The sequence below is a fragment of the Ischnura elegans genome, chromosome 3 (assembly GCF_921293095.1).
Source record: "Ischnura elegans chromosome 3, ioIscEleg1.1, whole genome shotgun sequence".
Lineage (NCBI taxonomy): Eukaryota > Metazoa > Arthropoda > Insecta > Odonata > Coenagrionidae > Ischnura > Ischnura elegans.
In genome coordinates this window covers 84440469-84462815 of record NC_060248.1, presented here as the reverse complement: position 1 = coordinate 84462815, position 22347 = coordinate 84440469, and the positions used below count along the sequence as shown (strand labels likewise).

At 40.0% G+C, this 22347-nt stretch overlaps 1 protein-coding gene across 1 annotated transcript; it reads left to right on the top strand.

Annotated features, from left to right (window-relative positions):
* The first annotated feature begins 125 nt into the window (after positions 1-125).
* LOC124156090 lies at positions 126-21892 on the top strand. The gene is made up of 8 exons (XM_046530410.1): positions 126-314; positions 446-532; positions 1074-2024; positions 11507-11807; positions 15488-16834; positions 18379-18912; positions 19738-19931; positions 20825-21892. The coding sequence occupies exons 1-8, from the start codon at positions 229-231 to the stop codon at positions 21843-21845; spliced, it is 4521 nt and encodes a 1506-aa protein (XP_046386366.1). The 5' UTR covers positions 126-228; the 3' UTR covers positions 21846-21892.
* The last annotated feature ends 455 nt before the right edge of the window (positions 21893-22347 follow it).

The following is a 22347-nucleotide window of genomic DNA, read 5'->3' as shown; positions in this document are numbered from 1 at the left end:
CTTACTTTTGACGCTTTTGACTAAACTTTATTCTTTTAATCTTATTTTGTGTTGTTATGGACGTTAAGGACACGTCGAGCATCGATGAGGTCAATTGTTTAGACAAATGATGTGAGATAATCTGATATTGCGTCGATAAATATCAATAGGAGAAACGGAAATAGCATAACGTGGAGACGTTTCACTTGGCTCCATCAATCATAATTTTCTTTTAAAATAACTATTTCCATGTCGATTTCAAGTAATCATGAACGTTCGGGAAACTCTGAAGTATCATCCATATTTAGTGACACGGAGTCAAAGAAAAGAGTCTGGTATGTATAATTATAAGATTGGCTCGTTTAGATTGCTCCCTATCTTTTTAAATCTTTTACGTGATGATTTCAGTTTTCACTTATAAGATAATATTCTAACTAATGCTGGAAAATTTTAATTCGTGATGAAGTTCCTCCAATGAGGGGTCTTCCACGCGTGCTTCAGCTGAAGTCAGCCAGATTTCTTCGAGTGAGGAGAGGAATGAGGCGATGGAGGGGTAAGTGATTTCTTACTGTCTATAAAAGACAACAGAATTTAAAATGATACGATCTTGTTTATAAATCTAGCTGATTGCTTCAGTATTTCCAGTTGCTAAATTTTTCCCAGAATACTATTTATGTCGACGGATCCCATTTAGCAAATACAGATCCAGTAAGAGTGAGGCCCTCTGGGGAGTGTAGGCAACAAACGCTGAATAATGAGCCCCATGAAGTCCCTTAGGAGACGAATTTTGTATTTTTAAGTGATATCGTGTTGGTTTCCGAACGGAAAGATCCTTCCCGGAGTAAATTCAGCCTATTACATATGGATGACCTCCTCTGGTTTCATTAATTAATCATCAGCACCGTAAAAGCAGTGTCTTTGGAATTGGGGTGGGGGATTTCCCCTCCTTCCCAGGTCCGCTTCCACTGCCTGGCAGATATTTTACAATTTATATCGTGATATACCTCGTTTCATCTAGATCCCTCCTCTTCATTGGTAAAATTTACCGCGCCAATTCCAATAGAAAATAACCTACCTTCCACATCATCTTCCAGGAATGAATTTTTCATGACTGATGTGACAAGAACATCAGCCTCTATGGGATCGAAAGAATCAATTTTCTTCGATGAAAAATACCTTAGATTGGGATTAGAAGGGCCACTACCGATTCATTTTGAGAGGGCCCCTGAGAAAATCCCTTTGGCTTTGACCGTTAAGCATGCAATGATATCATTGGCTCCGTCCCACGAGGTTGCTCCTGATGACATAGAGATGAGTATTGTTCCGAGGAAATCGACCCAAATGGTGGAGATAATTGAGCTGGGAGAAGGACTTCCAAAGGAAACTATGGTTGATCAAACCCCTTCTCCTCAGGAAAGTATGGAAGATCACACCCCTTCTCCACAGGAAACTGTGGAGGATCACACCCCTCATCCAGATATCGAGCTGGAGAATATAAACCTGAGACAGGTGACCCAAGAAGAAGTCGTTGAACCATTGGAAGAAAAACTTCCTGAGGACCAATCGGCTCAAGAGGTGATTTACTCCGATAACGAACAATTGAATGTGGACATGAGCGTGATCGAAGGAGAGGAAGTCGTTGAGCTGGAAAAAGAACTTCTTAAGGACCCATTGGCTCATGGGGTTGTTTACCCAGACCTCGAGTTGCTCCCGAAGCGGCCTTTACATCTTGACTACTACAAGAATGAACCTGATGAAGAGAATGAAGTTTGGGCAACCTTGCGTAGTGAATTAAGGGAAGAGGTGAAAGGGACGTTGAACTTTCTTCACTTGAAACGAGGCCTGTCTAAATTTAGCTATGAAGTCTTTGGATTCACAGACCTCAACCTATCCGGAAAATTTCTGACGGATATTAGCTTGTTTGCACGTCTTCCGATGACATTCACTGCGCTCACTCAAGTCAATCTTTCCCACAACAAGTTGGTGGATATATCAGCGCTATCTGGTCTCCACACAATTACACATTTGGACGTTTCTCATAACAGGTGAGTGGGAAATTTATTGTTTTCAGAAAATTTTCGGAAACTACTATTGTTTAAGTGAGTAACTTTCGGAGAACACATAGGCTCTGGGTAGCCAGCGGTCTTACATAATTTTTCTTGTTAAGAGTTGTTCAAACAGTCATGCAAATGCCTTTTATAGACATTCTTGAATACGATTTTCATTTATTAATTCATTTTATTGTCGTAGCTTAACAGCAGTAATACGTACGAGGGTGGTTTGACAAGTTTTGGGACTGATAATGAATCTGTTTTCAAATCCGGTTAAGTTTTCAAAATTATCCGTATTATACTAATTGAGTAGACAGTATTTTAAATTTGCCTATTTTCAGGGGTGGATCGAGGTCGTTATTTTGGGGGAGGAGGTCGGAGGGACGGCTTTCCGCGGCGCATTGGTGGTGGGTAGCACCTAACAGCGGTAATACGTCTGAGTCCTGATATGCGTATACGTATGCGTATGCGTATGTCTATAGACAGGTGACTTTGCTATTCATAAATCATTTTAAACATTTTTTGTCTGTGTGGTGAAATAAAAAATTCCATTGGAGAGACACCTAAGTATTACCATCTTGGTTTCCGCGGCGTCTCTCCATATGAGTCACGGCTTTTGGGCGTTCCTCCGCGTTGTGTTGTCCATAGGTGACGACAGTTTCTCCAAGTGCCTATGTAAGACGGCCAAATGTATGCATCGCCACTTCTGACCTGAAGGCGCCAGCGGGGTGGCTGGAGAAACTGTCGTCATCTATGGACAACATAACGCGGAGGAACGCCCCAAAGCCGTGACTCACATTCCCATCTTTTCAATATTTTAAAAAATTACGGGGGGCGGCCGCCTGCCGCCCTTGACCTTCCTCTGCCTGTATCTGAAATTAGAAATATTACCTCATAATTTTCTCTAATGTAATTTTTTTGAATGTAATATAAAAGGAAACGTTGATAAGAATATACCCTAAGTAAGTACCTTGAAATTTTCAACTTGATGGCGTGAGTTTTGAACGAATACGTGGTGAAAAATACGACCGCTCGAGCTGGAGTACGCGTCATCTTGAAACCACAATCGGCTATAGACGTTGCTATTAGGCAAAAATTGCATGCCAATGGAGAAAATTTAATGATTTTAGAAAAAAGCCCGAGGATTCGAAGTTTCGGGAATAACTTAGATTTCTGCAGTTAATTCATAAAGCAAAGCATCAACTTTCCTGCCGCCAAATCATTTTTGAGCGGCGGTATATTGTTCTGGCGGAAGATGATTTTAACTCATTCATCCTATCTGTTTTCATGCGTCAGTTTCAGTTAGAATTAGTTATGATAATTCTTCCCAATAATTTTTTACCTGCCTTCAGATAATAAGCATACAAAATGCTTCTCGTATTCCAAATCATAAGCGTCTTCACTACCACCGCTGATACCGCCTTGCCCTTGTAGTTAGGAGGAATCGATTTCTACCCTGCGCATGGATTATTTTTACGATTATTATGCGCTTTTTAAGGTCCCCGTTTCATATTTTGTAACATGCTCACCCAGAAAAGAACTCTTATTTTTTTGTTTTTGAATGCTCTAATCACCTTTTAGAAAGACTCACGTTTATTTGATAGCGCAAGATAGCAATGGAAAGCTCTTATTCCCTTTTCAAAATGTATGTTTAAATGCAGTACTAACATTGCAAATAGAGTCGTAGACATTTATCGATAGATATTCTCGCTCGAATTCTGAAACATTCTAAGTTTGGTGTCCTGTAGCTTTCTTGTTAAAATTTGTAAAATTTTGTAAATTTATTTTTCCATTTCTTATCAGGTTCACTAAATAGGCTAAAGTTGAAAGGAGTGGGACGGGCTGAAAGCGCTACTTTTTTGCCTGGAGTTGACGTGGGATGACCCATTCTGCTCATTGAAAATGCGCAAAAACACTTAGAGAACGGGCAGGGGCGGTCTGGTGTTATTGGGGGCCCTAGTATGTGGCTCGTGATGGCTTCTTACCTGGGAATTTGGGTGTCATGCCAGAGAATATTTTAGGATATGACATGCCCGGAAATGGATTTTGACGCTATTCTGGTTCTTTAGGACTAGATAAAAGTTAATATAAATAGCGATTTTGTAAGAAAAAACTATGAAAAGTGAGAATTTCATAAATTTTTGAACTTAATAATATAATATGGGTCTATCATCTGTTAATTGAATTTTTTCATTGGAACTTCACTGAAATATTAAAAAAAAAACAAAATAAACTTTTCGAATAACCCTTTCAAAATAGCATCAGGTTCCCATTTATTCTTCCGACACTTTTATTTATTTATTTGTAAAATCTTATTACACTGAGTATGTGCTGTATAAAGCAACTAGTGAAAAATTAGAATTTTATAATTGAAAAATAAAACTTTGGTTCATATAATCGGAGTCTTTTTCATTACACCTTTCATATACGCTTCACGATAGAAGCGAGCGTTGCGTGGGGCCCCTTAGCTCGGGGCCCTCGGCGATCGCCGTCCAACCGACCTGGCCAGACCGCCCCTGAGAACGGCTGAGAAGACGGCAGGTGTGTAATTGGAGAGATCTATTAAATCCACCTTCGTCGTAAGGCTCATTTTTCCTCGGACATGGTTTTCCCCCCGCCCCGTTGTAATAGTTCTGCCACAGACGTTGTCGCCGCATGAAGGTCACAACCGTAGATCAGACGCGCTTTTGTCACTTTCATTCTTCCACAGACTACGAGGAAAAATTTCTTGTTTCCTGCCGACTTGCCTCCCTCCCATTCACTTTTGGTTTCCACTGTTGGCCTAGTTTCCAAGCCGTCGCGGTTGATGGCCCGCAAGCCAAAATCAGACCGCATGCTGTTTCGCTATCTGTCTCCGTATAGACTGGCACTGAACCGTGTGGCCAACGCGAAGTGACCGATTTCATGGCCAAGCATGTCTTTCTCATTCCATTAGTTCAAGAAAAATACCCACCCTGGGCGGCAATGTTGTCACCTTTCCATGCGTCTTTTGCTGTATTCTCGGCTTGAAATTGTCTAGTCCCTCGGTAGGAGCTTTGCTACTATTTCCGTTTTGACCTAATTTAAAGAAATGTTTTCCCAGTTTGAACCGTATGAACCTTTAGGATGCCTGATTACGGAATGATGACCCATCGAAGAGGGCCATAATTGAGATGCTTTAATTACCCTATCATAAAGTTCTGCCTTAACATGAGATAATATTGGTATTTTATCATTATGGTAACATTATAATAAGTTTTTAGAAACCCCAGTCTCTGCTTCAATAAAATAGAAAGCAGAAAACCATGGGTTTCGGTTGTAAGAAAGCATGCATGAATGCTTCGCTCTGAAAACTGCTAGCTGCTAGATGGCTTCATGGCTTATTGACGGCCAAAAAAGCAAATTTCGTGTGAAAGGCCCTTTAGGTTAATACCGCGTATTTTACTAACATGTAACAGCTAGATCGAAGATGATGCATTAGTCTATGGGAGACCTGCTTAAATGTTACAGATTTGTCCTATTTTCGTATTTTCAATAATATGGAGGATACCGGTGGTTTAAACTCTGTAACTAAATGGTAAAATTTCCTTTCAGGCGGTGTGTCAGAAATAAACACCTCTTTGTCCGATTTTTCATCGAGTAGCTCATTAAGATTTCAACCAAAAAGTCTCTAGTTTGTGGTTTATGCTACGGAGCCACCCAGCTAAAACTTTATTTGGACATCAGATGAATACTGACATTTTATAAGCAATCATGCGTTGTTGCTTAACGTGTAAACGTCCTTGTGAATTCATTAAAACTTTTAGAAGGGAAAACCCTTCTATCTTCTGGCTATCCTTCAAATAATGTATTTTATGAAAGTATTTGGGCTCTGGTTCTTACCCACTTCTAGTGGAATATTGAATCGATTTCGGGAGGGAAAACCATCTCCATCCCCCACGAAAAACCTTTCTATTTCGGTTGTTACTACATTTGCTTATAGAGATCACGTACTGTATTTGGACTAACCTAATGCCAAGAAAAGCCGGTAACAAAGGGCGAATCCAAGATTTTTTCTGGGAGGGGGGGACAGGAGTATAAAAAGCACACGGTCTTCTCATATTTGAGATGATAAACAATATTCAACAATTACTGTGCGAAATATTCTCTTTAATTTAACATGAAATTTATTGATATGACATTAAAATTATTGAGGCTCCGTAATGCACAAACAAACGAACGTAATGATTATTCTATTAAAAATCTTGTCCGTTGTTTTAGCGTCTGGGGGGTAGGTGCCCCGCGTCTCCCCCCTAAATCCGCCTATCCCAGTAACTAGAACTTTTAGACCCTTGCCATTAGCAAAATTATCGAAAATACCATCAAAAATATATTAAATCAGTTCACTTTCTGAGGCCATGCTACTTTTTAGCATGAGGGAAATTCATAATCATAAATACATATCAACTCTATGTTCATAATCGCAGCATTGAATTCCTTTTCTCACCGTCCAGTCGATGACGTAATACCGTCGGCTTGTCTGCCCCGTGCGTAATACGCACGAGTGAAATGCTCATTTTTTGACGTGGCGTTCAGTAGTGTATCGTTGCATGCCACATAATATATCGTATTACGAATTTTTGCGAGAAGCGAAATCTCAAAGTTAAGTTAATCGATTTTTCTAATTTTTGCATATGATTGTGGTATAGACTGCATGGAAATGTTATGAACACTCTGAAGGCATAGTTTGTACGTTTTAATAAAAATGTGTGCAAAAATATATTGTTGAAATAAACTATACTCAAAGATATATATATTCCCGAAAATTCGGTGCCTCTCCCCATGACTTGTGGCGGATGTTGACTTCTTCGCGTTATCGAGGTAAAATACCTTAGAAGTAGAAGTTGACTCATGAGAGATTCGTTTGACCTTGCCACAGCGCTTGAGATAGTGGTGCGTCTGAGAAAAAATATGGGAGAGATGGAACATGAATCTGGGGAATTTTCGGCAAGAGAGTTAATAATAACATTTCGAAGGCATAAAAGTAAGCGTTTGACCTGCGCGCGAATTACGCTGGAGGCACGCCGCTGGTATTTCGTCACGGACAAGCACAGTGAAGACGTTGCGATGTGTGTGAATTTCCATTGCCGTGAGTTTCGACCATGTCCCATATTTAACGACCATGGTTTCGACTACTGTCGGTGCACTAAACTTTGTTTTCGAATAATCAAATAAAAAAAGGAACAGGCCAAAAACAAGCACGATACTATATTCCTGGGTCAACTCACTATCACAAAGTTTAATCCATTTTACTTAATTGGATTGATATTACTAGTAGAATAGTGTATGGATTAATAAAATATCCCTCAGAAAGACGTGAAACTCATCATTTTGAACCATTTATCTTAAAATTCCACAATTTACTAATCTCACTTTACCGCTTATCCTGGTGGGTATTCTATACCCCCACACGCCCCGGTATTAGTTGCACCTTAACCCCTCTCCACCCCAGCCTTTATTCCTAGCTGCGCCCCTGCGTCCCAGTACATAGTAGATTATGGCGAAAGACGCTATTGATCGTAAATGTGGCGCTCGAAATGTGAATCTCAAGGTGGCAAAGACCATATCTGTACGAAGAAACGTACGTGAAATCCGTGAGGCAACGCAATTATTTTGACCGAAATCGACCGTTTCTTATTCACAGCTCTTGAGGCTTTCTGCGCCCACGTTCTCTCCTCAGTAATATCTTTACAGTTCTGTCGCTGCTTCTAAGTTTCTCACTAAAGAACTAAGTGAATAACGCCCCCCTCTGCGGAATCTTCTGAGGGCTCGAGATAATAAGCCCTTGGTTTTCCGGCAGCGGTTGGCTTTTCCCTTATCATCAAAGCGGAGGCGAATGCAGTTTCCTTTCGTCTTCAATTCTTGTTGAACGACTATCTCACTCAAGTAAACAGATTGGAGTTCACGTTTTCGGGCTAATAATTTTGGAGAAGGATACCCATTGGAAGGACAGTTTTTTTTCATTTACTGCGTATTAACTATAGTTGAAGAGAGGGAAACGTGTTACCAATAGGGACGTACCTTATTCAAATTAAAGAAAATGAATTGTTCATAGCTATTTCTTCTATTTTTTTAGCGAAGAAAGAGTAACAATAATTTCATACTGCTAAAAAAAAACCCTAAAGGTTCATCATTATAATCGAGTGATATTTTTATGCTTCAATGGAGGTTGAAAGAGAAAATGAGTACATACTTTAAATACTTTTGTCTCAACTGACCCTGGCACTCGTCAGTAATTTTGTTACGGTAAAGGGACTGTCCGAATTATGTATTAAAAGGAGTGTAGTTGCACCCTATTTGAACGGTATCTGATGAATGACGGAATACCATTCTCGCGTATTACATTCATTGCCGCTGTATTCACTGTCGGATCTATCCGTCGTCTTATTTTTCCGAATCCTACCGAGATTTGAACCTGAGACTCTTCACTCAGTAGTAAAAACCCTCTGAGCCTCAGCCACCGAGCTCCTAAATTTCTCAAGGGAGCATTTCCGGGGCGAAAGGTTTCGACCGCGTTGCGTCCCACGGTGAGAATTATCTGGATCAATACTTATCCCCACACGACGACATTTTGCATTATTATTTTTACCCTTACAGCTTCGGCTTCACAGCAAACATTGTCCATAAAGAAGTTTCACCTGCAGGCCTCTACGCGTTAGTTATGGGCGAGTCACAATTTATTCTTGATCTCGACTGGCTAAAGGCCATAGATGAGGAAAATTTGGGTAGGACAACATGCCCGGCTTGAGTTTATTCCACTTGGTCAGCCGACCGGTCAATAACTCCCTCTCAATTCCAAACGCCCGCTAAAAAATTCATTGCCTTCGAGGTAGCCAGTTTGACTCGTTACCTTCCGACGATGATGTTTATCCTCGGAAATTTCGCTCGCCTTCCTCTAGCATTCGTCTCTGGTGAGTGATGACTGGCATGACTAATTCCTTTAGAAGCTGGGAGAGAGCCAAGTTGTAAAGCAAGACTAGCGGACGTGCGTGATTACGATAAGAATTTGCTTTTTCAACGTTTCTGGTCGGTCGTGGCATTCCGATTTGTCAATAAATTTCTCTCATATTATGTCGAAGTTACTCTACAGATTTCGTTAGGATATAAGGTGAATATAATAAAAACTTAGAATATATTTAATGCATTGGTATACCTCTCGCTATAAAAATACTTCAAGAGTGTTCCTTTTCGCTTTATGCACACCCTTTTCTAATATACGTTTCCCTTTCCCATTCGAGTATTGCTTCCTGAATTTATGCAATAAACTGATATTATCTAAAGAAATCCCACAGAAATTAGCTGGAGGAGCTTGATTACTGTTGCACCACCTATGTTACTATTCCATCAGACATTCTTTGGCCATGCTTGTAGGCATAAATTCAACGGGATGAGCGAAGAATTCATGCGGGGATATGTTGAATCTCTGTCACTTTTTTAATCTGTTGAAAGGTTCTGGCTGTCGAAAATTCTTTGGCGTTGGCATGCCTCTTGAAAACATCAGTTCCTCCAGTCATTCTTATGTCGTCTTCAGCACACAAAGAGACAAAAACTTACGCGGAAGTTGGCCCGAAAACCTCTAGCCTGCAGAAAAACGAAATCCTGTATTATATCTAACGAAAGCCAGTACGAAAGCCTCAAATCGTTTGCAATTTGTCATATTTTGTTTTTCCATTGCATATACATATTTGTATCCATGGTCGCAGCTAGGGGAGCCACAGAGGAGCACAATCTTCTGGAGATTCGTGGCCCACTCTAAAAAAATTTACCAATTGAAATTGTGGCGGCCACTTTTCACACAGCGCTTAGAACTTATTTCAGCATAATAGAAATTCCATTAGAAATTAGGCTTAATTTAAGTTTTAAGAAGGTTAAATAAAAATAATTCGGGGGAGAAGCACCCCCTTTTTTAGTGGGGGGCGGTTCCAACTGCGTCCAAGTCTTTATCACAATTTCAATGATAAAAAGTTTTTAACTGAATGATATTACTTAGCCCTTGTAAATGTGTAGGCTATAGGCCATATGCTCACTGTTTTGGAAGATTTATTATAGTTGACGCGAATTGCTACTTTATGATGAATAAGTTCAATAAAGCATATTTTAAAGAAAATATAATTCTTAGGAAAAATGGAGGGAAATGCGAACTTGGCATCGGTCTGTTCCTTAGCCAAGTGATCTTTATTTTAACGCACTACTCTAGTCTCGTGGTAATCTTATAGTTTACTTTAGTCACTGCCCACGTAGCATTAAACTGGAGTATTAAGTGATGCAAATGAATTTAAACAATAAATTCATTTTGTAGGATTGAAAATATGTTTAACTCTCTCAACATGAATCATCGTGGTTTTTTAAAATTCCCATTGCATCGAGAAAGTCATTATTTGTGATTTTGCAACCTTTGTGAAATAATAAGAAAACTCAGAAAGAAGGAAATCTGAAAAAGAATCGAACGTTCAATGCACCCATTGACGAGTCAGTGATATGGGCCTTGACTTCCCACATAAATTTGTGGCAATGATAAAACTCTTGATTACCGATCTGTTTCCATTTTTCCTTCTATCATTACTCGGATATTAATCCTCTCCTCGCTACGTAAGGAGCTAGTGCATTGCGGATCATGAATATTTCGCGTATGTCTTAATGGGAAGTTGCTGCAAATGACTGACTGAAGTAAATATTTTACTGGGTATATATCAGCACTTACCAAGAATAATGAATTCCTTGTGATTTTATATCACTACTCTTATAGCGATTAAATAATTTCTAAGATTTGGTGGTGAATCTAATTTCTTCATCTTGAGTCATTCGTTAGACTCGTGTGAAGCTGAAAAAGTTTCAAACCTTCAACAGCTTTCCGTAATCGTATTTGAAAGGGATACAACGTCCTTTTTACTTAAGAATTCTAACTAAGAATCCGTTTCATTTTTATTTAATTACTTATGCAGGGTGAAGTTTATAACTTCCTTATTCTTAACTGTGTGCCAATTGGTTTTATCTGTGTCAAGATTCAAACGTAGAAACCTTTAGTGACTCTTTATACAGATTTAGTTTCTTGACCAACCAAGGTTTCGGAATTTGTGAGGAGGAATTTTTTTGAGAAATGACGTTAAAGGCACTGGTTGCGGCAAGCTTGGTCGCCCAAGTAATTAAATTGTCATGTCGGGGTCAAATTGAGGATTTATATTGTCACACATACATTGTAAGGCCATTGACTGATTTTTTTAAAAGTAGGGAAACCATTCTAAAATTTGGGATTTCTTAACACATGATAATATTAGATTTACGAGTGTTTTGCCCCATGGTATGATCAAATTTCAAGAGAGTTTAGAGATGAGTGCATTTAGATAAGGATCTCTGGACTGCCTCCTTAGCTTGCTTTTGACTCATAGTCGCTTACAGAATGCCTTTCGCTTGCGTCCGTCAGTTTATAATTTTTTTACATCCCAACCTTTTGCTTGCAGACTGAAAAAACTCTTGTTCATGTATCCCGAACGGTATTGGAATGTTGACGAGCCCACCAAGTTGGACATGGAGCGGAATGTATCGAGATGCATTGGTCAGCTGTCGTCGTCCGGTTGGGCTTTGTGCGGCCTTGGAATCAGCCAACTTCGATGGGTCAATTTCTCTCACAACTTGGTCAGGAGCCTCGAGGGACCGAGACATTGGGCTCATTTTCCTCACTTGGCTTATCTCGATCTTTCTCACAACCACATATCCGACCTGAGGAGCGAAGATCCAGTCCTTATCTCGGGCGGGGCAGTGGTAAGAATTTCCGCTCACAGTCGTATTTGGAAATAAATTTGACGAATGAAGCACGAGGGATGCTCAAGTCGAATGAAAGTTAAACTTGAACCACGCGATCATTTTCTTCCTTCTGGTCCATACCTGAAAGGACAATATAGACGATCTTTCGGCCTTCTCACCGGGTTAGCTTCTCTGTCTTATGGCAACGTTTTGGTGAGCGTTTCACTCAACTTCATTCGGATTCCAGGAATTCATGTGCCATTCTGTTAAACGGTTGACAGCTTCTATAGTGGGGGGTCCAATTTACACTATATGAAATGGCAATTTTGTTCATTTGTCCAATATATGCAGGAGAGGAGAGCCCCCTACCCCAATTCTGGCTCCGCTGCTGGGCTTCAATATATTCTCCTCGGGTTAGGGTGGTTTCGTCTCGCATAGTTTCCACTGGGAAACGTTGAGAGAAAAAAATCACCCGTTCACAAGGAATGTTTATAAACTGGCAGTTATTTGGCCGAATGGCACTTGTACCTTCTAAGTGAAATGGGCAATAATTAACAAATAAAGATGTTCACGAGCCGTATATAACATAATCAAACGATTCACAATTAGGAGGGTATAATAGTGTGGTTTCCTATTATATTTTTTTATTGCCTAAATCGAAAGATTATTACTCCTGGAGTACGCATTTCACGCTTTTAGATTTTTAAATGACGAAATCTATTTTTCGCGGTTAAATGAAAAGTGAAAAATTTCAAGCGCGCGAAAACGCGACGGCTAAGTATGAATGCTGGGAAAAGTCCGTGTGACGTCATTCTGGTTCCAGGCTTCGTCGTGTGAGGTGACCTTGGGGCGAGGATATGTGCGCCGCTGTGATGGAGGCTGCTAACAGGTAGCAGAGTACTTTGCTAGCAGGTAGTGCTTGGCTTAAATAAGGATTATTAATACCCTATCAAACGAAGAAAACTTTCCGACCATAGGCAGTTTTTATAGGTGATTATTAAGAGATGTTTCCCTGAGCTCTGTGCCTCATGTATGCATTGATAATCTCAGACGATGTAAAACTCCTATCTACTCGTATAGAAACTAGGTCCCTGTGACGCCACGTGGAGTGGCATCGCATGGGCGCCAATCTGGCCTTTTTCAAATGCGGTTAAAATTGACCATTAACATTCGTCTAAACTGGGATTTCTAAAACCAAATAATTTGTATATTATGAATGCACTAATGGTGGGTAACGAATCGCGATCAATGCCTTTCGTTTTCTTTGATGAAGGAAACTACCCTATTGACAAAATGATTTTATTTTCATTACGTTACTTTTAAAATTTGAATATAAAGAAAACTGAGGGGTGAAACTTCGCAAAGAGGCCAAACGCAAATAAGTGTCTATTCAGTCTAGCAAAAATCAACACAGTGAATTTTGGCTCAATAGCTTAACTCCACAGTTCGCGTACCGTTTCTTTGTGGCTTTTAGTCCCAAGCTTTCCTGATTATTCGGCGGCGGAGGCACTGAGAGAGGAAACCACCCCAACCTGAGGGAGGATTAATTTAAGGTGACAAATGAACGGAATGGCACTATTATTCTTGAATCCCTAATTACGATGAACGACTCGACAGACAAAACGTCCAAAGAAGATATGAAGACTCCATTGGAGAACTCAACCCGTTTGAAAAACAAGAGATATTTCCCCATTTCCCCGTCCCTTTCCGGATAATGCTGTAAAAGTTGTTCGTCTCGGATAAAAGTAATGATTTGGATCACAATCACTTTTTCATCTCCCAATCAAGCCCTATTTTGAGTAAGCGATTGTAAATATGAACGCTTTAATGGCTGAATAAGCTTTCGAATCACAATCTCTGCATGCGAAGGTGATGGTTAAGGACGATATTTAAGGTGAGGGCGGGGAGTGAGGGGGAGAGGGCATCACCTCTCCTCAGGCAAATGAAAATATTACATCGCCGTGCTCAAGTTGTGAATTGAATGGCTAACAGTTCTCTTAATTAAAGCAGTTAGGAAAGGCTTTTAAAACTGTGCATATGTGTAACTTTAAAGTTACCAGTTGTTAAAAATGAAAATTACATTTCAATATTATTGCACCAGTTTTATGTCAAATAACCATTAATAAGGCCAATTTTTACCAATACATTCTGGACGAATACTCCAACTCCCTGTCAACCTCTCCAACCAGAGGGCACTCCATACTACCTCCTCCAAAAGACAAGTATCCGTCCCACAAAATTTCATTAATTCACTGAATCCCTGGAACCTTGATGAGATACGTACAAAAGGTTGTTTTTCTGTCCGAACCGATCGGTGCTTTAAAATTAATGCGCCGCGAACGCCAGGGATTAAATGAAAAGTCAACTCTTAAGAAGATTCGCGAGTTTTCTTTAAATTTCAATATTGAAAAATATTTATCAACAGTCTTAGATTACTATCCATCTGATAAGTTAATAGAAACTGACACAAATGAGATTTTTTCAGCTTATTATATTTAAATTAGCATTTTTAATCCCATAAATGTTTTAATTCCAATTAATAGGATTTTTAATGAATGCAGCTGAGGTAGATGTTGGGATGGATTACGTGAGAGTTAAATAATTCAGGATTTTTTGTTGCTGACATTCGACCCTACCTTGGCTCATCCTTTTATCTCTTCTCGATGGGTTGTGTTTGAGTAAAGGGAACTGAGGCTATCATTTCGAACTTTTCAGGATTTAGAGTGTAGAATTTTTACATCATTTTCCTGCGTTTCAATTTCTGTGGAGCTATTGAGCCTAAATTTGCAGTTTTTTGCAGAATCATTTTGTGGAACCAGTTGTTATTTATTCACCTACCGTCTTTTTGTGACGCTCATTTTTCCCGAAATTCTAATTTTATCTTTGTTTCAACCGTAAAAAATTCACATTAGACTTTACCAAAGCCTCAGAGTGGATAACTACTAAAAAATAAATTTTTAGTAACGCAAACGTATTCAACCATGAACCATTTTGATTTAGAGGCGAGCGAATGATGTCAAGAAATGTCGAGTCATGTCAAGAAATTCCATTCAGCGAATGCTTAGTCGTATGGACAATTTTCAATCCGTATTTACATGTGATTCTGCCAGATAATATGTAAAATTTAATAATAACTGACTTTTCCGGTTAGAAAATGGGCACACTGGGCTATTATGGCAGTGCGCCAACTAAAACCTCTAAGTCGATCTAGGATTAAGCACTAGGTTCTAGATCTGTATTATGCCTTTTTCGTGATGCATTTTTCATTGCAAACAAAGGCTTTCATATCAATTTTTAGGGTGTGGAGAGTAGACGTTTTGTATTATTTTTTCCTTGTTTCAATCATAATCTTTTTACGCTTCAGATAAAATTCTGGGATTAAATATTTGAATTCGCGATTCAAATGCTGACACGAATATTCTTTCTTCATCCTGAAAATTTCAAGATGATATATTTAATTATTTTTTAGGGAGTAATGAGTGTCGAAAGAATACCTGTTAAGTGGGAATGATGCGTCTCCTTAAGGCCGCATGTATCATCCTATGTTTTAGGTAATCCCTTAACGATGGCTATTATTTGATTGCATAAGGATACAATTTACAGCAATGTTTTGTACCTTATCTGCATGAACTATGTCCTATAAATACCTAACTACTTTTTTCTATGGAGATATGTTTAACATTGATTTTCTCTTGCAGGTCCAATCTGAAACCGACAAACAAAGCATATCCAAGTGTGGCTTGGCAAGCCTCACTCTCTTGCACACATTGAACATATCAAATAATTTCATTTCGGACGTAAAAGGCTTGAATGGACTATGTGTACATAACCTAATACTGTCAAATAATTCAATATGCTCCTGGGAAGGGGAAACTGGTCAATTATACCAAGAAAGTAGATATGCTTGTGCTTATGACGGGAAAGATATTGACTCTTGCAGCAGAGAGACTAGCACCGCTTCGATCATCATACCACCTGAGGATACGAATGAAGAAACCATGACCATGATGGCCGAGTCGGATATTAAATTTGGTGAAGGATATCCTGGAGAGGGTGGTGAAATATCTCTCGCTGGAGAGTTCTCCGAACAGCTGCCAATCCCCGAAATCATTATCCCTCCGACCATCCGAGTGACGAAGGCGAGTTGTGTCGAAGGAAACGGAACGGGAAATGACGAACACGAAGTGGACTTAGTCGAAAATCCAGCTTCGTCGATCGAGAATTGTTCATCTTCGAAAACCGTTGAAGTCTTATTCACCGAAGGAGATCGCAAAAGAGAAAAGGTTAATCTAGAGGTGCTATACCAATGCAAAAAACCTGATTGGAACGAGGAAAGGAGTTCGGAAGATACGAGCGTGATGAAGTCATGCTATTTGGAGAGTCACCCGGACGGAGACTACACTGAAAGAAGAGGTCGCCTTGAAGTTCTACTTTCTCCTCAAGAGCTGAAGAATAGTGATGAGGATCAGAGTGACACCGGATGGGGTTCGATCGGAAGCTTCCTCACGGGAACGATCGAATCAGTGAGCTGCAGAATATCTCAGCGCCCTGGGTCGTGCAAGATAAATTCAGCGTCGGGATGTAGTGGAGATGAGGCTCTTCCAGAATTCTTGAGCGTCTCCAGCATGTTCGACTATGAGTGGGAAGGCTACGAGCCGGATGACCAATGTTTCGCCAAGGTTCGGAAAGGGCAGAAGACGCCTGCGAGAAGGCGTACTACGGTGAGAAGAACCATTTCGCCTGAGCCGTCTAAAGTGGAGGTCCTGTACCAGAGAGATTCGTTGTCAACCTGGCAGGAGGGAAGCGGCGAAGGAGAAAGTAACGGAGACGAAGAGGTGTTGATTGAAAGGGTATACGAAGAATGGGACGATCCTGAAGTGCACGTATTGCTCGAGCCGAGGTTTGAGCCAGACAGTGACTACGAGAGCCGAAGTACTGAAGTTTCCCAGATAAGGGTTGAGTCAGAGGAAAGGATCAAGGTTTTGTACGAGGCAGAGTGCTCTGAGGGTCCGATGACTGCATCGGGGGTCCATGGTACCCAGGAGGTAGGGATAAGTGGAATGGTCACTTTCTGATCACTTTACCTCTGACTGCTACTTGTCATTGTCTGTGATTCTTAGCTGTGAATGCATCGCCGGTAACTGTCATATTTAAAAATGCGCCGCCGCCCGTACTATGTGATAATTGTTGCGTTCACATGAATTTCTATAAGAAAAAAATTGTCCTGGATCGGGAAGCTAGCCACGGAAGTTTAGATCTCCGAGCCACTACGCAGACCACTACGCAATCCAGATTGCTGATTTCACACAGCAGTTGTACCGATGCTCATAGTTCTCGATGTTATGCCCTTGCGTTCCATGCAAGGTGGCAACGCGAGGGAGAAAGGAGACTCTCAAACGGTTTTGGCTTCATGGAAGTCCTTTCTCTCTCGCATTGCCTCCTTGGACGGACCGCAAAGGCCTAAAATCTAGCAGCATGAACCTCGGCACAACTGCCCATGGAAATCGGGAACCTGGCTAGTGTAGTGATCAGCGCAATGGCCCGGAAAGCCATACGTTCGTGGTTCAATTCTCGGTCCAAGTGAATATTTCTCCCGGCAATTCATGTGAATTTCAACGATGTTCACTCAATAGCATTGAAATGTTACACAAATTGTTGCCTTGCTGATTCCGAATGCGCGGTCGAGATAAGTTTTGCTTTAACTTTAGTTTCCGTAAGTTGTTATGTTTGGGAGGTGAAAATCCGAAATTAATTTCCATTGAATGATATAATATCAATATTTTAAGTAACCGATTTAGTCTAATTACGATATCTCTTTGCTGCACTCATTTATAATCATTCCATTTTCTAATGTTGTCGGTACCCATATCGTAATCAACACTCAAATTTACCGCTAGATATTATAAGTAATTTTTATCAAATAAACTACGCACGAATACGGAAATATTATGGATTAACCAATTAATATACGCATGCATTTTAATTTAAAACAAAAATTCAGCTGTATAGATTCAGTACCACCTCCAAATCGCTCAAATGACGCTCCTTTGCCGGCAAGGCAAGTGTATCATCTTCTGTGACTTTATCTGTGATCACAATCATAGTTTAGAATCACTGAGTGAGGGCACGCAACTTCGATTAGGCTATATTCTATCAGATTTAACACCAGTAGCAATTAGTTGCAGTGGTAGCAGTCGTAATATTTCCGCAGTTGCTAACTACGTGAACTCAATAACAGTCATTCCAAATTGCAAGTCGCAGGTTGTGATTGCTACTTTTTGACAATGGCGGATTGAGGAACTTTGAGGAAACTTCTAGAAAAATTGGAAAATATGCTTAAATCTAAAATGTGGCTTTTCCAATGAAACTTTTTATTTCACCAGTTTAATGAAGAACGTTTAAGATAATAAAAGAATATCCAAAAGCCATTCATCTACGCATACCTAAGACGCACTATCGCTTAGAGTTAATGCGTACCGTCAGGGCACCGTGGAAAGTAGTGGACCCCTCTCCCCCAAATAGCTCCGCTGCTGAATTTTCAGTATCGGTGATTCAATCACTGTTTGTGAAACATCGTTCATCACACCAGGAGGACGGCATGGAGGTGCTGTTTGAACGGGGACAGCTTGGAGCGCTCGTCGAGCCGAAGATCCCTGGAAGGAAAAGTGTGGAGGTGCTCTTCCGTCTTGACGAACGGTTGCGGGAGAGCTGTATCGGTCTGGACGAAGAGGAAGACGAGATGAGTGGTGAAGAGGAGAGAGGAGAAGATGTAGCCACCGTCGATCGTCTGAATGTTTTCTTCGATGTGTACGAACGGGTTGAGACGGATGAGTCCGACGAGTCTTCTGAGGTTCTCAGTGAAGTTGGAGAAAGAGGGACTTCGACCGATGAGAGTGCCTTGGAGAAAAGCGAACCTGATGAAACGCCGACGAAGGTTAAGGTGGACCTTCCTTTCCGCGTCAACGCAAACAGGTTCAAAGAATTTGTCGGTATCAGGTCTCTCAAGTGGCTCACTGAACTTCACTTAGAATCCAATAAAGTAACATCTCTCAAGATGTTCCGGGGAGCATACTGGCTGAGATCGCTCTTTCTTCAAGAAAATTTCATTGAGGAAATCGGAGAGGTACTGCTTTACTCAAAAGTTTTTTTATAAGAAATAATATTGAGCTTAGGTGAATAGTCGATATTTTGTAAAATCCAACTTATAAAATATGTGAATGCATTTATTACTGCCGCTAAATTTTCAAGCTTTTTCAACGATTCATAGTATTTATCTCACTTTTTTTTATAATTGCCTCTAAGTTGGATCCAGACATGCTGGCTTCGTTGTCAATTTTCAGCAATACCTTAATTTATCATAATTTGAATTTATGGAATTACAAAGAGTAAGTAAAGGCATTTTCACGATGCTGCATGTAAATTTAAGGTCTATCAAATTGTTATCTTTATTTCATTGAGTCAGTGGCGCAGCGAGGGGGGAGGGGGTTTGGGGGACAAACCCCCCCCCCCAGAGCTCACAGAAATTTTTCAGTTAAATCTATTTTACTTAATTGGATTAATATTGTGTATAGAATAGTGTGAGGATTCATAAAATATCCCTCAGAAGGCCGTAAAAATCACCATTATGAACCATTTATCTTAATTTTTTTCCGGCGGAAGGCATCCGCACCTCCCGCTTACCCTGGCCGGTATGCAATACCTCCAAGCCCCCCAGTATTAGTTGCGCCTGAAACCCCCCCTAGCCTTAATTCCTAGCTGCGCCCCTGCATTGAGTTACCTCCTCGCTAAGCAATTAAGTTAGATTTTATGTTTCAAGGCTGAGAAAAATGAGGTTATAATGGGAACTCTGGTTCGGAAATCTATTAAAATAATTTTTAAGATTACATGAAGAACTCTTTTGTTTAAACATATATTTCCTGTTTCACTCGAAAACTATTATAACTTTCAGATCATGTACCTGAGTGAGTTACACCAACTTGAATACCTGGACATGACTGATAACCCAGTGAGCCACATCAACGAATTTTATGAAGCTACAATTTTTCTTGTTCCGTCACTATTGTTTCTGAACCAAGTGAGCAGATCGGATTTGGGAGTTGAGAGACCACAGGAAGTTATTTTCCATAAAAATCCTTTCATCAGGTAATGGCAAAACGGATTTAGTTGTGGAATTTTAGGATTTAGTTCTTAGGTGAAATATTTACCACTAAAGGGAGACAATAACTAAAAAACAGATTTGACCAGTTTTCTGAAACTCCTAGTCATTGCGTGAATTCTATTATTTTCTTAAGAAATATATTTTTTCTTTGAATCTGGTAATTCGAGGCATCACGACAATAAAAGTCATATTCCCACCAAAACTTGGATGTTTTACAAGGAAGGAACGCGGATAATATTCAATTAAATTTAATTGCACGAAAGATACAAATTTATAATTCTCTCCTATCTTCCGACATGCCTGTTCCTTCAAGCTTGTTATCCCCAAAATCTGATCATCTCATCCCCACCCCTAAAATTTGTGGCATAAAAAGCATTTTTAAGTCGGAAAGGCCATATAAAAAATCCCTTTTACTATAAGTAGATTTTTGTAGGAATGAATAGCAATGCGATAGTCATATTGGGCTCATCAACGGGGTTCATTAAGTTGATTTTTGAAATTCAAAATGGAAAGCAGTTGTCATATCTTCGTCCGTAATACTGATATTTTTATTTAATACTTTCTTTTTTACTTTTATTTTCGTAACACCAAGTTACATTTTTACAAGATCCCAAAAACTTCAATGTAAACTTATCGTCCTGATGAAATCCCTTATTAACACTCCTAATACCGTGTTCATATATTTACTCCCGATTTATGTAAATAATATTTCAAATGTGTTATGTGTTTCATGAGACTCACTTCTAATACATTCATAGATATTTTTCTAGGTGAAGCTTTCAATTTGAATTCCTTGTTAAGAGAAAAATTTCCTAAAAAATGACTTCGTTATATTACTCCATTTTCGGGCTTTGTTACATATAGTCACTCTTTTCAGGGCCACTGGAATAGTGAAAGACCTCCTGCTTGCATCGGAAATGAGAAGGGAAAATCACTTGGCATGGTCTTGCCCCGAACTAGATGCATTGCCGTACATGCATTCTCCGTATCCTGTGCTATTACTAGTGGGTCCGGAAGGTTCGAGAAACAAAGAACTGTGCCAGTCGCTGTTCGAACGATTGCCGGAAAAAGTATACATGTCGAAGTTGGTCACGACAAAACCATCCTCGGAGTTCAGACGCTACGTTTCCACTCCACGGCCGGACGAAAACCATGATACTGAAAATTCTAAAGAGCACTGCGAATATCCCACTTCCTCGTTCCAAATCTATCGCACGGTGACGAAGGAAAAATTCCTTGAACTCTTGTCGTTGGGATTTTTCGCATGCGTCACCGAAGACGAAGGATTCCTTTTCGGCTTCGACAAGTGTGATGCTATAAGGGCTGCTTCGGGAGGTAAGGTGCTCGTGGCCGCAGTCAATTTGACCATGGCGCTGGTCTTGCACCTAGCCGAGTTTTATGGGAAGCCGAGGCTGGTGCTGATCCTGCCTGAAAGTGCTTCGCTCCACGAGAAGAACTTGAGGAGGGAATGGAAATGCGAGGATCTAGAAGAAGAGGATGGGGCAGATATCAATCAGTATGAGTACTCCACGACTTCTTCGGACAGCAAAGACTCTGGGTGTGAGGTCGAGGAGGGATTAAAGCTCAGCGGAAACCTTTTGGCCGAACAAGAATTCGTTCGGCGAAATCTGGAAGCCAGACAATCGTGCCTGACTGTGCACCATGAAAATCCTGGAGTTTTTCACCTTGGCGTCTTCTCTGACAACAGAGAATCCGCGCTAGATAAACTGATTGCCATGGTGGGAGAAATGCATGACGAGCGAAGGCGTAACATGTCCCTCAAAAATGAATCAGGGGAATGGTATAGGTATAGAGGTAGCGACTCTAAGGATATAGACGATTTAATTAATGCCCGTTTAGAGAGGGCATTGCGTGGCTGTATGCCGGTGTGGGAGTAATTTTTTTGGAATACGCATCTTGCCTTGTATGCCTGTGATTTATTTATGTCGAAAAATGAAAAAAAACAGCCAATAAAATAATATCTATTGCCACTGTAAAATATTTATTATTTTAGCTCGAGGCGAGAAAGATAATAATTGCCCGTGTTTAATAAATCATCATCAATATTTTTAATAATAGCCATGTCAACTCTGTGAACAGCCTTGCTGACATGGATTAACCTTGCATCTGTTATAGTATTTTTGTTAGATATATGAAAATATCAAATTTATTTCCTCTTATGATGAAATCCAAGCTGTCTTATCATCAAAAATTTGTTACCATCAAATCATTTTGACTTGAGTTCGAGTATGTTTAAGTTTTGTACTTATACTTGTAAGTAAATTTCCCGTGCCTTATTGCTCGTAGTCCTTCGAATTTCCTGCTGATCATGTGGAAAATAGCAAATAATTTCAGTCGATTTTTTTTAGCTTTTACTCTTCTTTTTGCTGCCTCTAACTT